The 14,838-nt window shown below is 44.0% G+C and overlaps 3 protein-coding genes across 3 annotated transcripts; 2 read left to right on the forward strand and 1 right to left on the reverse strand.

Moving 5' to 3' along the window:
• Positions 1-810: 810 nt before the first annotated feature.
• PpBr36_02615 (uncharacterized protein) lies at positions 811-2,691 on the forward strand (the record flags this gene model as incomplete). The annotated part of the gene is made up of 3 exons (XM_029889794.1): positions 811-1,058; positions 1,146-1,416; positions 1,492-2,691. 3 exons carry the CDS (start codon positions 811-813, stop codon positions 2,689-2,691), a joined length of 1,719 nt encoding a protein of 572 aa, XP_029753068.1.
• A 5,969-nt stretch (positions 2,692-8,660) lies between these two features.
• On the forward strand, positions 8,661-9,650 carry PpBr36_02616 (uncharacterized protein; the record flags this gene model as incomplete). The annotated part of the gene is made up of 4 exons (XM_029889795.1): positions 8,661-8,700; positions 8,778-9,300; positions 9,408-9,507; positions 9,576-9,650. 4 exons carry the CDS (start codon positions 8,661-8,663, stop codon positions 9,648-9,650), a joined length of 738 nt encoding a protein of 245 aa, XP_029752901.1.
• Positions 9,651-12,505: 2,855 nt separating this feature from the next.
• PpBr36_02617 (uncharacterized protein) lies at positions 12,506-14,259 on the reverse strand (the record flags this gene model as incomplete). Its single annotated transcript, XM_029889796.1, has 3 exons — positions 12,506-13,094; positions 13,191-14,032; positions 14,170-14,259. 3 exons carry the CDS (start codon positions 14,257-14,259, stop codon positions 12,506-12,508), a joined length of 1,521 nt encoding a protein of 506 aa, XP_029752900.1.
• Positions 14,260-14,838: the final 579 nt, after the last annotated feature.

A 14,838-nucleotide genomic window follows, 5' to 3' on the forward strand; every position in this document is an offset into this window, starting at 1 on the left:
GTTTGCTGCTTTTATACCGGATTGGTCATGGTTTTTGTGAAAATGGCGACTTTTGGTGTGATTTTGGGCTCGTTGCGTTGTAGTGTGTCCCCCCCACATACCGATGGTATACCTTCCACGGCGTATTGTTCGGCATTTATCTCGATATCAAGATGAACCGATCTTTCTTAACCCCACTTGGCATTTATAGTTTATGCAAAGAAACTACCGTTTGCCGGTCGACTTAGCTTGCGGAGGGTCGGCACTCTAATGGGACTGTGGAGTCAGGGGAGTCTTATTTTCTATTACGATCATCCTGGATAGGGCAAGTTTGCACATAAACTTTGCAAGGAACGAAGTGCTTTGACGTTTGATCAAAGGTGACCCCTGAGGCGCACACAGCTGCATCATGATGTGGGCCTCGTGGGCTTCTCGGTGTCGCGGTAAACCAAGGGCCGTGGGCAAAAGGAGAGCCGGACAATGCGAGATACGGTAAAGGGGCCAAGTCGTTGCAGGTCTATAGACACAAGCAGAGCGATATGAGACTGCGTCTTCAGGGTCACGTAGTCAGGCCCAAGATACATCGAGATGGATCCCATGCGCTATAGGCACAATAACACCAGGCCTTGATCGAACACCGTGGCCGCGGGATTTTCTATATAAACAAACATATCTCGTCAATTCCTCGGTCGTTCTACTCTCGTTTTCACCACCAACCCCCTTCCGTTCATTCCCTCGTTGGCCGTTGCCAACAGTCCTTCGTTACAGGTCCTCAGCACTCTTTTTTTTATTTCTTTTTTAATTTCCTTGAGACTTTTCATCTCTACGAAAATGGCTCATCACGTACTCGCCTTGGCGTTGGCCTCGACTTGCAGTCTTGCAACGGCTCTTAGCACTCCTCAGGTGCTTCCTCGTGCCGCAAGTCCATGCGCCGGTAACACTCCGACCACCCGCTCTCAATGGTGTGATTTCAGTATCGACACCGACTATCACACCGTAGTCCCCGATACTGGAGTCACCCGAGAGTATTGGCTTGAACTATCGAGCGTCCAGGTAGCTCCGGATGGCAGACAGCGCAGGTAAGCAGTTCTTGCTCTGGATAAAAAAAAAAAAAAAAAAAAAAAAAAGAAAAAAAGGTTAAAGCAAATCCTAACTTACAAAAACAGTGCAATGGCCATCAACGGCAGCATCCCTGGACCTACCTTGATCGCCGACTGGGGTGATAATGTAATCGTCCATGTCACCAACAACCTCGACCCTGCATCCAACAACGGTACCAGCATGCACTTTCACGGCATCAGACAGAACTACACCAACGAGAACGATGGTGTTACAGCCATTACGCAATGCCCGACGCCCCCGGGCTCGACCGTGACTTATAAATGGCGTGCTACTCAATACGGCTCGAGTTGGTACCATTCCCACTGGGCACTGCAGGTGAGTTAGCTGCTTGCGTTGGCGATTTTAACGACAGCACCCCTGGCACGATGCTGACTGAGCTCAACACTCAAGGCTTGGCAAGGAATGTTGGGCGGTCTCGTCATCAACGGACCAGCAACGCAAAACTATGACGAGGACCTGGGGATGCTGTTCCTCAACGACTGGGATATTCAAACAGTGGACGAGCTCTACCACGAGGCCGAGGCCTCTGGCCCACCGACTCTAGACCAAGGCCTGCTCAACGGCACAAACGTCTACACGTCCAGTGACAACCAGACCACCGGCCACAGATGGAATACGACCTTCACCGAGGGCAAGTCCTACCGGATCCGGTTGGTGAACGGAGCCATCGACACGCACTGGAAGTTCTCGATTGACAACCACACCTTGACCGTCATCGGGAGTGATTTTGTGCCCATCAAGCCGTACACCACCAACTTTGTAAGCATTGGCATGGGCCAGCGGTACGACGTGATCGTGACGGCCAACCAAGCCGCGACCGCCGACGCCTTCTGGGTACGCGCAATCCCTCAGTCGGCCTGCAGCGGCAACAGCAACGCCAACAACATCCGCGGCATCGTCTACTACGGCCAGGCTTCGGACCAAATCCCGACCACGGCCGGGCACGACTACGACGACAGCTGCGACGACGAGGACCCGGCAAACCTGATCCCACACGTGGCCAAGAACGTGGGCGCGAGCACGTGGGCCGACACCCAGACGGCGTCCGTGTCCTTCAACACGGAGAATCTGTTCCGGTGGTACCTCAACACGACCACGATGTTGGTGGACTGGAAGAACCCGACGGTGATGCAGGTGGCGAGCGGCAACACGAGCGTCTTCGAGAGCTCCAACGCCGTCATGGTGCTCGACAAGCCCGATGAGTGGATCTACCTCGCCATCCAGACCACGCTGGCCGTGCCGCACCCGATCCACCTGCACGGGCACGACTTTTACGTCCTGGCGCAGGGCGAGGGCGACTACCAGCCCGGCACCACGGCGCTCAACCTCGCGAACCCGCCGCGCCGCGACACCGCCATGCTGCCCGCGTCCGGCCACCTCGTCATCGCGTTCCAGACCGACAACCCGGGTGCCTGGCTCATGCATTGCCATATCGGCTGGCACACGAGCGAGGGCTTCGCCATGCAGTTTGTCGAGCGCCAGAGCGAGATGCTGGGGCTCATGGATCAGGCCGCCTTGGAGAGCAGCTGTTCCGCCTGGGCTTCGTACCAGACCACCAACAGGGTGCTGCAGGAGGACTCTGGTATATAAGCTGTCTGTTTGAGGGAATAAATCTTTTTAGGGTGGGCGGTTGCTTTAGGGGCGTTAGTGGGAGGTTGCCATGTACCTATAGAATCCTGTAACATAGGATAACAAAATGCATTTTGAGGCTATACATCAATCAAAGTCTACATAATTGAAAAGTTGGTATCATGTCATGCGTTGTAGTTTCAGTCTTTCAGACATCAACCTAGCGGCCGTTTCGGATTCTTAGATCCTCTGGGTTAAGTAGGATTTGTGCTTCTGTCTGCTTTTGTAGATGCTGACAAAGTCATGAAATCCGCGGTGCTGATGAAGCCCACGATGAAGTAGAGCATACACAAGTTTTGTATTCCATTTTTTACTCCCTTTATCGTATCATATGGATCAAGAGTGAGCTCGACGGATGCCACATAGACTTTTTTCTTTTTTCTTTGATGACAATTAAAGGTACACCCAGACAAATTTCAGATGGCTCCAGTCAATGCATACCTGCCTAGGTAGGTCTGGTCACTACGACTGCAGCAAGATGCTCCAATCAAATGTCCCGCCAAGCTCTCAAAGTACAGCAAAATCCACAACCTGGCGAGCGGGGTAAATTAACCACTGCCGTAGTTTCAGTGCTCAAACTAAATCACCATGCGAAGCAGGGTGGACCGAACGCTCCATGTACCTTTCACCCACATGGGTTTTCGACAAAGTAAGTGATTGAAAAAATGGCGTTCGTTTTAATTTGTGGAAATTCTGTCGGATTTCGTCGCTCAAAACCCGTATTTGCAGTATATTCGCACTGTAAATACACTGTATCCGCCAAACTGCAGTTAAAATACTCTACAAACGTTAACATTTAAATAACAAAATAAATAAAAGTCCCAAACATATGCGGTAATTTACGTTTTATTATTTCGAATTTTGCTACTTTTTCAGCAAAGACGGCGCTATTAGCTGCGTAATTGTAATAGTATTTGAATATTAAGTTGAATTCTTTTTATTTGTTATTCTAACGCCTGTAGTGAATGAGTTGATGTAATTAATATCAAAATTGAAAATTATGTGAATATTGCCGTGTAAAATTATTGTAAATCTTTTATGATTTTGGTGCTTTATCAACTTTGATATATTAATTCTTTAATCTTTTATAAAGAATAATAAGACTAAATAATAAATCCATTTACGAATGTTAATTATATATATTATTATCCGTGTAATAGGTCCACTTTTACTTGTATATAGTCTAAATGGGGTTGCTTGTATGAGTGGATTATTCTATGATTTTATTAATGCAGAAATTGCGAGTTAAGATTTAACCAATGCGGTTAATCACACTAAACCGGGTTTCAATCCGCCCTGCACCTGCTATTTAATTAGTTTATATTAGGAAATTTAAATGCGTCTGAGTTTGAAAGTTGTTTGCTAGCGAAGAAAGTTATTTTCTGCTAAACTGACATAAAATAATCTACCGAAAATCGACTTGCGGTACCGGAACGTGTTTTGGTGCGCGGACACCCATTTTAATGTCGAAGGGTATATAAAAAGACAGAGCAAAATTTTCCCACTAATATGTTGTTGTTTTCTCACGCACTATTTCCATTTAATACATTGTTTACCCACTCATATAACCTTGGCTTACTATAGTAATAATGCATTAAATGCATTAGTTATACTACGCGGTTTTTAGGTTAACACCTAATACGCCTGTTAATATTAATATTATGTAGCAATTACCATTAATAAAAATGTCTTTAAAATACTCACAAATAATTATAAGTTTCTTAGAGTATATATTAGTCTTTTTATATTTCTTTCAAATTAATAAATAAAATTAGCATTTCAAACAAAATATTTGGGTCTAATATTTGTTTCTATAACAAATTAACAAAGCCAATCATTTCTGATTGTATTTAACTTAGCCTGTCACTTATGCATAAGATCCGATTCCTAAGCCTGTCATTTTGTTATTGTTGGAATTAATCAAAGTATAAAGGTGTTTCGATTGTAATTTTATTATAAATGTATTTATTTTACCTATCTGGTTATTTTACGTTTTATTTAGTGAAATATTCGCCCAGAAACTGGACACGTGTTGGAATAGAGGGAATCGCGGTCAAATCAACAATAGAGCGATGAATCACGTGCAATGCCGCACAGGCCAATTGCACGTGACTCACCCGCCCAATTGCGAAGTATAAGATGGAAGGACGTTCAGAAACTCACCTCTAGACAGTTTCATAGAACAGACAATTAATATATATCTTTTTACTCGTATAACAACGTTCCGTTGATCGATCGACATTACGAAAAGCCGATCAACAACACGTCATAATATATATGCCTACTCTACGCCCAAAGTGCAAAAGCCCAAGCATTCTGTAATAAAATGGAAAGAATAAAAAAGAAATAAAAAATCAATAAATAACAAGAAAGAATACCGCTATAAAAAAGTTGGAAACGACTGATATTACATTCGCCCAACTATACATTTAAAAACGTACATTAAACTGCTATTCATAATTGTATTGATATTTGTATCTAACCCCAAACCCATGTATTCTTTCGATTTTGACTTAATTAATCACAACTGAGTATTACAGTGGGTGACCTACAAGTGGTCATGACCCGGAAGTGGCCACCCTGAAGTTATAATCAACCTTTTATAACATTTTAACCAATGATTCAATGAAGACCAGAGCCTGTACCTAGATAAAACCAGGGATTGGCTACTTGATGATATATACTTTATCCATATAGGGCATTTTTTTGAATGAGAGATTGGGCTTTTAGACAAAACCATATTTTTGTTTTTTAAAACTCGAATTAATTGCTATAAATATATCGTAAATTATATATTATCAGGCGGTTTGAAACACAGATTGGCTGACTAAGCCTGCCTGGCTCGCGGGCATAGCTACTAATTAATTAATTATTGAAGTTGAAAACTAAAAAATACATATAAATTGCTTGCAAATAAAATATTCAAATATAAAATCAATTTTATGTGAATAAACAAACAGAGAACTTATATTTATAAAGTGTAGAATAGAGCTTAATCAGGTATTTTCTGTGGAGCGTAAAGCAGCATGCTGTGGTATTTAAGAATTGCTTGTTTTTACACTATAAATTTTACTATCGAAACTTTAAACATAAATATTTAATTACACATGATTTTATTTTGCGTTCCAAAAAAACACCAAATTAAATATTATTCTTACTTTGATATAGAAAGCCTTTTTTGCTTTCATTTCAATACAAAAATTGTTTTATATATTTAAAAGTTTTGTTCATTAACAATTTGTGTATATTTTCATTTTTTGTTTCTACATTGGGTGACCCACAAGTGGACATGCACCTAACATAGACACCTATTTTGTTAGCAATTTCTAGTATCGTTAACACAACCCACCTACTTCAAGGCGACCACGCACCGCAAATAACGTGTTTTTAAAGCCGAAAAAAGCCGCAATACCGCAAATTTTGGAACTTAGGCTTACCCAAGCGGTTAAAACCGTAAAATCAGGCATTTTGAAAAATAAAGCGGCCGCGCAGTGGGCCGTACTCAAAATCAGCCTTATACGTCATTTCGACGGCGTTTCGATCGAAATAAACCTATAAACCATATAAGCTATTTTCTAACGTATAAAAAAAGTTCGTTAACCGTTAAATCAAAATCAAAAAATTCGTTGGAAAAACGTCCACGCACCAAATAATTAGAAATTTCATTTTTTCTCATACCGCCAAAATACGCGTAAACGTTTTCGGTAAACGTTGGTTGGCCGATTTTTTACGCCGTAATAAAAATATTAAAACCAATTTCGGGATTTTTTGGGAAAATACGCGAATTAAAAAAATTACGGCCAAATTAATCCGGGCGTTTTATATTTAACACTAACGAATAATTACCGAATTTGAAATCAAACCCAAAAATATCGTAAATATAAACGAAAACGGTTTCCAATAAAGCGATACAACGGCCGGAAAAATAGACGGTTTATTTTTCGTAAAACGCCGGAATTAAAGTAAAATTATGTATACGTTAAATATTATTTGGGCGTCGATTATTGAAACGCTAGTTGTAAGAAAATAATTTTATTTTAACCGTTATTTAAACGGGTAATATTTTCTAAACGCAATCATTCCACCTCATATCAAAGATTAAACGTATAATTCGACTCCCATAGGTTGGTTTAGTTTTAAAATCAGTTAAAAATTTTTAAAACAGGCTTTTCTACCAGAAATAAAGCCACATATTAGTATAAAATAACGGGTATTGATATCAACTTGAGCTTTAACGTAATAACTAATTAAACTTGTAACTAACATCTTTGAAAACAGGGTTTCTTTCGAATATTTACTTATTTATAATCTACATTTTGTTTAACCGTTAAATGTTTTTGTTTTCAACCCTGTTAAAACCTATTACCGGTAATAAATAAATCTTTTTACGTCGTTAAATATTATTGCGCCTTAATAGCGAAAACGGTTTTTTACCGCCTATTAAAACGTTTTTATAACCGGTTTATCGGTTCGTAACGTAATTTCCCGGTTTCTGTAAAACCAGGATTTGGCCGGTAATACCTTTTTAGATATTAATTTTGGATCGAAGAGTGAACTTTAACTTAAAAATGACCCAAATAACAATTTTGAACCATAATTCGGATTAAAATATGACCAATTTTATTTTCGGGACCCCAAAAACCTTCCAAAATATTAAAACACAGGTTATACAAATAACAGGCCGGTTAAGCAAATACCGAAAAAATTTGGTTTATCTTATACAAAATATATCCAAAATTACGGATTATTAAATTGTTTAAATCGCGAATTTTATTCCTGAAAATAAACGGTTAAACGAGGAAATTGGAAATTTTTAACCTGTATTTAGAAAACGCGTACGCCGCGAAACTTAAAAATCTTTTTATAAATAAACCGATATATAAGAAACGGTTTACGCCTTGGATTAAAAAAGGGCGGCCATGGAGGCCAAAATTCGGCCGTAAAACCGAAATGAGGATTAAAACTAGGGATTTACGGTTTCCTTCTTAAATTATAATGTAAAGGAACTTTTCGCGAATTAATAAACATCGGTTTTGTTGCGATTTATTGCGGAAAAACGATCAATTGTATATTCGTTGTTTTCATGGCCGCTCTTGGGGAGGGTGTCCACTTCAGGGGCATGTCCACTTCTGGGTCACCCACTGTAAAAGTTAGTATATTATTAATTATAATTGATAATAAAACACGTGGTGGCTCAATATATATGTTTATAAACATATATATATGTATATATATTTATACTTTTGACCGCCTTGCAATATAGATGTCACTACATATTTATATTATCTTGATTCGAATTTGAAAACATGAAAGTAGGGGTTTGTCCGAAAGCCTAATATCTTATTCACAAAACGCCCCATATAAATAAAAATCCTACACCATCAAATAGCCAATTCTTGCTTTTGTGTACGTAGAGGCTTTAGTCTTTATTGACCCATTTTAACAAATGGGTCAATAAAGATTAATTACAACTCCAGGGTGACCACTTCCGGGTCATGATCACTTGTGCGTCACCCACTGTAGTTACCGAAGTGCTGAAAATACCGCTATAAACGACGAAAATCGACAAATTGTCCTCAAACCTGAACCAAAACGTTTTTTGAACAAAGCCACAGGTATGTTGCAAAGCCATGATTGTGCCACAATTGTGGAGCTTTGGGTTTCAGGGACAACCCCGGACATTAAGTTTGAGCATTGAAACTATCGAAGATCAAGGTTTCGTAACCCTTGCTTTGAGGGGGCGTACAGCGTACCGCCATTAAGTGAATATATAAAGACAAACGAATAGCCCCAAAGTATCGGTCCCCAGTGTTTTAGGGCTTCTTTGGTATCAAATGTTTCAATTTTCAAATTCAAGCCCGACTAGTACCACAAAAGAACATCTCTCTTCGATAAGCCGGACTCTTATCTATTTACCATTCGTCTCCAAGATGGCCGGCAAAGTATACCTGATCACTGGCGTCAACAGAGGTACGTGCACGGAGAAACGGGCACAAAGCATTTATCAAATTTGAATCTTCTTGATCATTGACAAGTGGACAACATAGGCATTGGCCATGGTCTTTTCAAATACTACGCCTCACAGCCTAACAATACCGTCATCGGGACAGTCCGCGACCTGAAACACGCCCAGGCGCTGCTGGACGAGCCGCGGGGCACTGACACCAATCTGATCGTCACCAAGCTCGACGCCTCCTCAAAGACGGACCCCTATTCCGCGGTCGAGGATATTCGCTCCAAGGGCGTCGACCACATCGATGTCGTCATCTCCAACGCAGCCGTCGCGCAGCTGTTCACTCTCGAGGACCTGCCCATCGAGGTCTTCGAGGAGCACATCACCATCAACTCGGTCGCGGTGCTGCTGCTTTACAAGGCCACGCTCCCGCTCCTGCGCGCTTCGGCCTTTGCCAAGTTCACCCTGATCAGCGCCGCCGGCGGCAGCATAGGCAGCTTTGCGGGCACCAAGCTTCCCTTCGGGGCGTACGGCGCCTCCAAGGCGCTTTCCAACTATCTGCTGGTGAAGATGGGGGCCGAGAACGACTGGCTGGTGACGCTGTGCATCCACCCGGGGTGAGTTTGCCTTGGTCATGTCGCTGGAGTTTTATTTTATTTTATTTTTCATCTCGCGCAGTATCTAGACGTGCGTCCATTCACTGATCTTTCTGGTCGTCTTGCAGGCACGTACAAACGGACATGGGCGATTTCGCCTCCAATGCCTTTGGTATAGACATCGCGCCGGTCACAATCGACCAGTGCGTTAAGGACACGACGGAGATTGTAAGTACATCGCCATTCACTGGACCTGTTGAGGAATCTAATAGACTGATACTGGATTATCGATCAAGATTGAAAAATCAACCAAAGAAGATCACTCCGGCAAGTTCTTTGACCGGACCATCGACAGCTTCTGCCCTTGGTAGAGCTTCCGACAGGAGACCACAGGTTTGAGCCTTCCTAAGGGTTTTTTCGTCACTCGTTTGATGAGGCCTGCCTTGGATGTTTGAGTCACCTTGTAGAGCTACCGGTCAGTATTGAGTGCTTAAATTAGGTTTTTTACATGAGCTCGCTAGCCATAGAGTTTGGAGCTGTGACTGTTCCGGCCGAAATGATCTGTCTGCTATGCAACTTCAGCATCGCTTTAGCAATCGTAGGTCTAGGTGAAATTTGGTCACCACGTCAAACGGACCGCACAGCAGTCAAGGACATTGCCAGCTTTTATACCCAAGACAAACAAATGTTGACGCTTCCAGACTGTTGTACAATACAGGAATAAAATTTACGAAAGGGTAACAGATGCTGTTAATAACTATCCACTGCAGAACCGGGGAAATATCATGGCCGCACAAAATCTCTGAATATAGCCAGGCTATAGGTGTATCGAGGTACTCAGAGCCTGTTCAGTTGCATCCGATAGGTCGCGATATTAACCATTAATGACTTTCTGTGAGTATACCCCGTCTGAATAAGCTTATACAGAACTAAGCCTCGATCTAATCAGCAAGGCACATCTGGTCTCCTGCTAAAACATGGGTCCGGTATTTATTTTTTTCCAAATGGAAAGTTTTCCCAAGTAACAAGCTAGCTAGAACCTGAATGAAGAAGAATCCTAAATAACGATTTTACAAAAAGATAGTTCCAATTGCAATAAACAATAAACTCGTAAAAGATTGTGGAGTAGGGCGAAAACAAATCGACGCATCAGAGTCTGTAGTGGCCAAATGCAGCAAGGATAATAGAATATAAATCCCTGGTCTGTGATATTTTATACTTTCTGTTGAGGATTCCTGACTAGGGCACGTATCGCGCGCTAAAGTCTCATATAAATAAGACACGCGCAATATTTAATTGGAACTTGCACCTTTTCCACCCCTTTTCCTTAGCGTTAATTTTAATATCATCCAGGATACCCAACGGTGATGAGGTTGTCAGCCTAACCTATGAGACCTTCCTATTTCGCTCGAGGGGTGCAACTTTGAGTCTCTTCGGAAATTGTCAGGTGTTTTAACGCTGGTTGAAATTAGTATGTTAACATTCTGGGGCGTTTTAAATGTATTTTTACGTTTAGAAAATACTGATTATAAATAACTCTGATAATTTTAACGAAAAGTAAATTTGTTACTTATCTACTTGGTGTAATGACGTTTAAACCGTACGACCAGCCGCCCTGTCCCTTTGTTTTATAATACGAAGTTGCATTAGTAAACTAACCCTCTAAATAATACGGACCCGAACCCGGTTAGACACAATATAATTTTGTGCAGACTATTTTTCCTTATTCAAGTGACACATAAATAACAAGAGCCCCGAAGTACCATTTAGGAGGTTTAAAAACAGCCCGTTAACAGACCGAGACAAGCTCAGCGTTAAGAATTACCATCGCTACTGCCTACTACTTACTATTAGTGGCATTTAGTGCTAATACCACTATTGTTATTGAAGTGATTGTCTTTGGTTAGGTACTTCGCTTCGATTGTTCAGTAGCGCTTTCAAGTGCACCAAAGCCAACTGACCAACGTGGTGGAAACAATGATGTAATCGTTCTCAACGAGTGTAGTTCGTCATTGTAAACCCATATATACTACCCTAGACTCATTCGTCCAGGGCTGCTGTCAACATAAGGCACCAAACTCCAGCGTCAATACCACGTCTCCAGGTGCTTGTTGCCCTCTGCATGCAACATTGGCAGGCGCGACTGCCCTGGCGGCCGTCGAGAATGTAACCTTCCAAGTCCATTGATGTACCCTTATCGCTCCCGGCCTGGGCAAGCCACCCCGGGTATACATCAAACGGGTATCTCAAGCAGATGGCAAAATTACCACACTACCACGTGTGATCGCCTGGCATTTTGCAAGGAAAAAGGCAGGGCAGGCAGAAGGTTGCCATATCCAGTATTCTTGTCGCGGTCGCTAGTCAGAGGTGGGTCTTTTTTTTTTTTTTTTTTTTTTTTTTTTTTTTTTTTTTTTTTTTTTCTATACGATGGATGTTCTCCCTCTCTGGTGCGGAGGAGAGCACGTGGGGGAAGGCAGCCGACCTGAGAAAAAAAAGCCAGCCGCCGATCCGATCAATCTTGCCAGCTTTGCACCCACCCTGCTGGGCAGGACCACTTCAATCTCGGTTGGGCTTCGGTGGGCGTCCGGATACGGCAGGACGTCGATTCACCTTGGCAAGCCAATATTGAACACCCGTGCCGAATGCCACACTATTGTTTTCAATACAAGAGTTTCGTCGCGCTAGTCTACTGCATACGTCTGTGTGTCTCTTGGGGCATGTACAGACTTTTCAGTAGGTGTCCTAGGGGAAGATTTGGTACAGTATGAGAAACGAAAAAATAAAAATAAAATAAAACAGTCAATTCCCATAAAAACTCCACAACTCCAACTTCCAGGGGGTATTCAAGAAAAACGAATGATTGTTGCTCAATAAAAGAGATCCACTTCCGACAAACGCTTTGATCTTTTTGCGGAGCACCGCCCATGTCACCAAATGCGCTTGACCCCGCTAACTCTGTGTTCGGCCTATGACTCTCTCTCTCTCTCTCTCTCTCTCTCTCTCTGCATGCGATAATTGGGGGGATTTTTCTGTGTGTTTTTTTCTTTCCTCCTTCTCAAAACTGGCCAAGATGGGTTCGCTAGCCTGCGAATGCTGATCGCAAGTCAGGTTCAGCTGCTCATATGAGCGGGGAAGCGGCGACGCTGCTACGGCGTCCGTCCCTCGCACTCGCACCTGAGATGGCACATGATCCACATGACCCAGTCGGTGTACCACAGTATATTCATCACTCCCTGCGCTTTGGTAAAACGTTGCCGGTGGACGTGGAACCCGTTCTCGGCCGCCCGAACATCTTCGCGTGCTTAGTGCCCCCCAGATTGACCAGGCTCACCTGGTCATCGTCCAAGTCCCTCGACGCGCCCTCGGCACCCTCGAAGCCGTCCCGGGGCTTCGTGCGGACCAAGAGCACCTCGTCCCTCGTGACGACGTTTTTGGGTGCGGTCAATGGCGGTTTCGAGAGCTCGCCCTGGAGTCGGTAGGCGGCCGCCATGCTGGGATACAGGTTCTGCATGGGCAGCGGCACGACGCCCAGCCCCTCCTCCGGGTCACGGTAGCATGCGGCCATCTTGTCGCGGGCCGGGATGGGCGCCTGCGACTTGGAGGACCGGCTCGCAGACTTGGAGATGGTGCGGGACACCTTGTGGAAGATTTTGACCGACACCAGGCGCAAGGCCGGCATGCAGGCGCAGATGACGCCGACCATCAACTCGACGACGGACCAGAGGGATATGGGGAGCTCGGTGTAGGTAAAGTTGTCGTGGTTACTTCGGCCGTGGGAAAGGATGTTGATTCGGTAGCAGCTGATGATGGTGGAGCTGGGTGCGGGTTAACAGTTAGTTTGTAACGAAGGCATGGAAGCCAGCCAAGGAGGGACGACCAAGCAAAACCACGTGGAAAGGGATCAAACCTACAGTATGCCAATGGCAAACATGACTGCGACACTCAACTTTTTTTTCGTCTGCAACTGCAGTTTTCTCAACTCCCACAAAGGAATGGCCAGCATCCATATGTCCACGATGACGCTGAACGAAGCATTGGACAAACTGAGAGCCGTAATTTGCACTTTGCATTGTCCTTGATATTCGGGCGAGCCGTCCCAGGACATCCAAAAGGCCTCGGGCTTCGGGTAGCATTGCAAACCCATCGTGAGCACGGTTATGGTGGTGAACAGGCTGACGGCGGCAACGGTGGCCCATAAAAGGTATTTGACGGTCCTGTTGAGGAAAATGCGAATAAGAAAAAAAAGAATGGATAATTTAAGCATGCCGACCTGGAAGAAAAATATGATGGTAACGATGAAATGAAATTTCAGAAACTGGTATATATTGTCGACGGGAACGGCCCAAATGTCGACGCCGAGGCCGGAGGGGATGGTGCCGTATAGAGTGACGAGCGTGGCGGGTATAATGCCGGTGATGATTACTATGCTTATGCAGAGGTCGTCGAGTCCCATTTGGTGCCAGCCCATGACGACGCCTTTAGACAGCAGGCGGATGCCGGCGAGCAGGCAGGCGATGGGCGAGAAAACCAAGACTATGATGCGGTAGTACCAGCGCTCGTCGCGCGGGGTCACGCCGCACGTCAGCTTGCTTGCTCGCAGGGCCACCAGTCCTTCCTTGACGGTGCAGTTGGCTTTGACGCAGGCTGTCGACTGGACCATGAAGTCGGTGTCGGTGCACATGCACTGGCGCATGAGGTTCTGTGGCTGCTTGCCGCAGGCCGAGTTGGCCAGGGCCTTGAGGCTGCATGGAACCTGTTCGAATGTGTTTGTCAGCTGTGAGATCTCTTGGTGGAAGTGACGGCCAGAGAGAAAAAGAAAATAAAAATAAAAAATAAAAAATAAAAAATAAAAAATAAAAAAGAAAGGAAAAAAAGAAATCCATTTCTTACCGCACATGCAGGAATCTGCACGTCATTTGCATCTTGTGCTAGAGACAGCGTCGTGAGAACCAATACTGGCAAGAGATGTGGCAGCTTCATGTTGCAGTGAAACTGCCACTTGATTGATGGAGGAGAAGTGGCAGGGCTGGAAGAAGACGAGAGACATGACGACTCATCCCATGGTCAAAAGAGAAAAAGAAAGATAACAAAAAAGAGAAAGAAAAAGATTGTGGATATAATCCGAGACTTCCGAGTCTTGCGAGTATGCTCGCAGTGGAGATGGAGCACGTTTGTCTGTTTCCAAGCATTTCTTTTATTTTTTTGTTTTTATTTTTATTTTTATTTTTATTTTTCTCGGAATGGTGCAAGACTTCAGCGGCCCACCGACGTGATGCCAAAGTCTCTAGTTGATAGGTAAACCTGGAACTGGCCACCGGACATTTTCCCACAAAAGACGTGGTTTCTTTCAACCCGAGACCTCGCTGGGCGAACAGTGGGATAAGCTTTTGTGGAACTGTCATGGCCTGCCGCATCTCCAGCCTGCTGCTGCCCTGGCATGCCAGCAGGGACTTGGAGCAGTGTGGGGGGCGCACGATCCAGCCTTGACAGACCATGAATAGATAACGTCGTGTTATTATGGCGGGGGAGGAGTATCCCCCTCTCTTTCTTTGCGCGAAC

This window comes from Pyricularia pennisetigena, chromosome 3, assembly GCF_004337985.1.
Source record: "Pyricularia pennisetigena strain Br36 chromosome 3, whole genome shotgun sequence".
Taxonomy (NCBI): domain Eukaryota; kingdom Fungi; phylum Ascomycota; class Sordariomycetes; order Magnaporthales; family Pyriculariaceae; genus Pyricularia; species Pyricularia pennisetigena.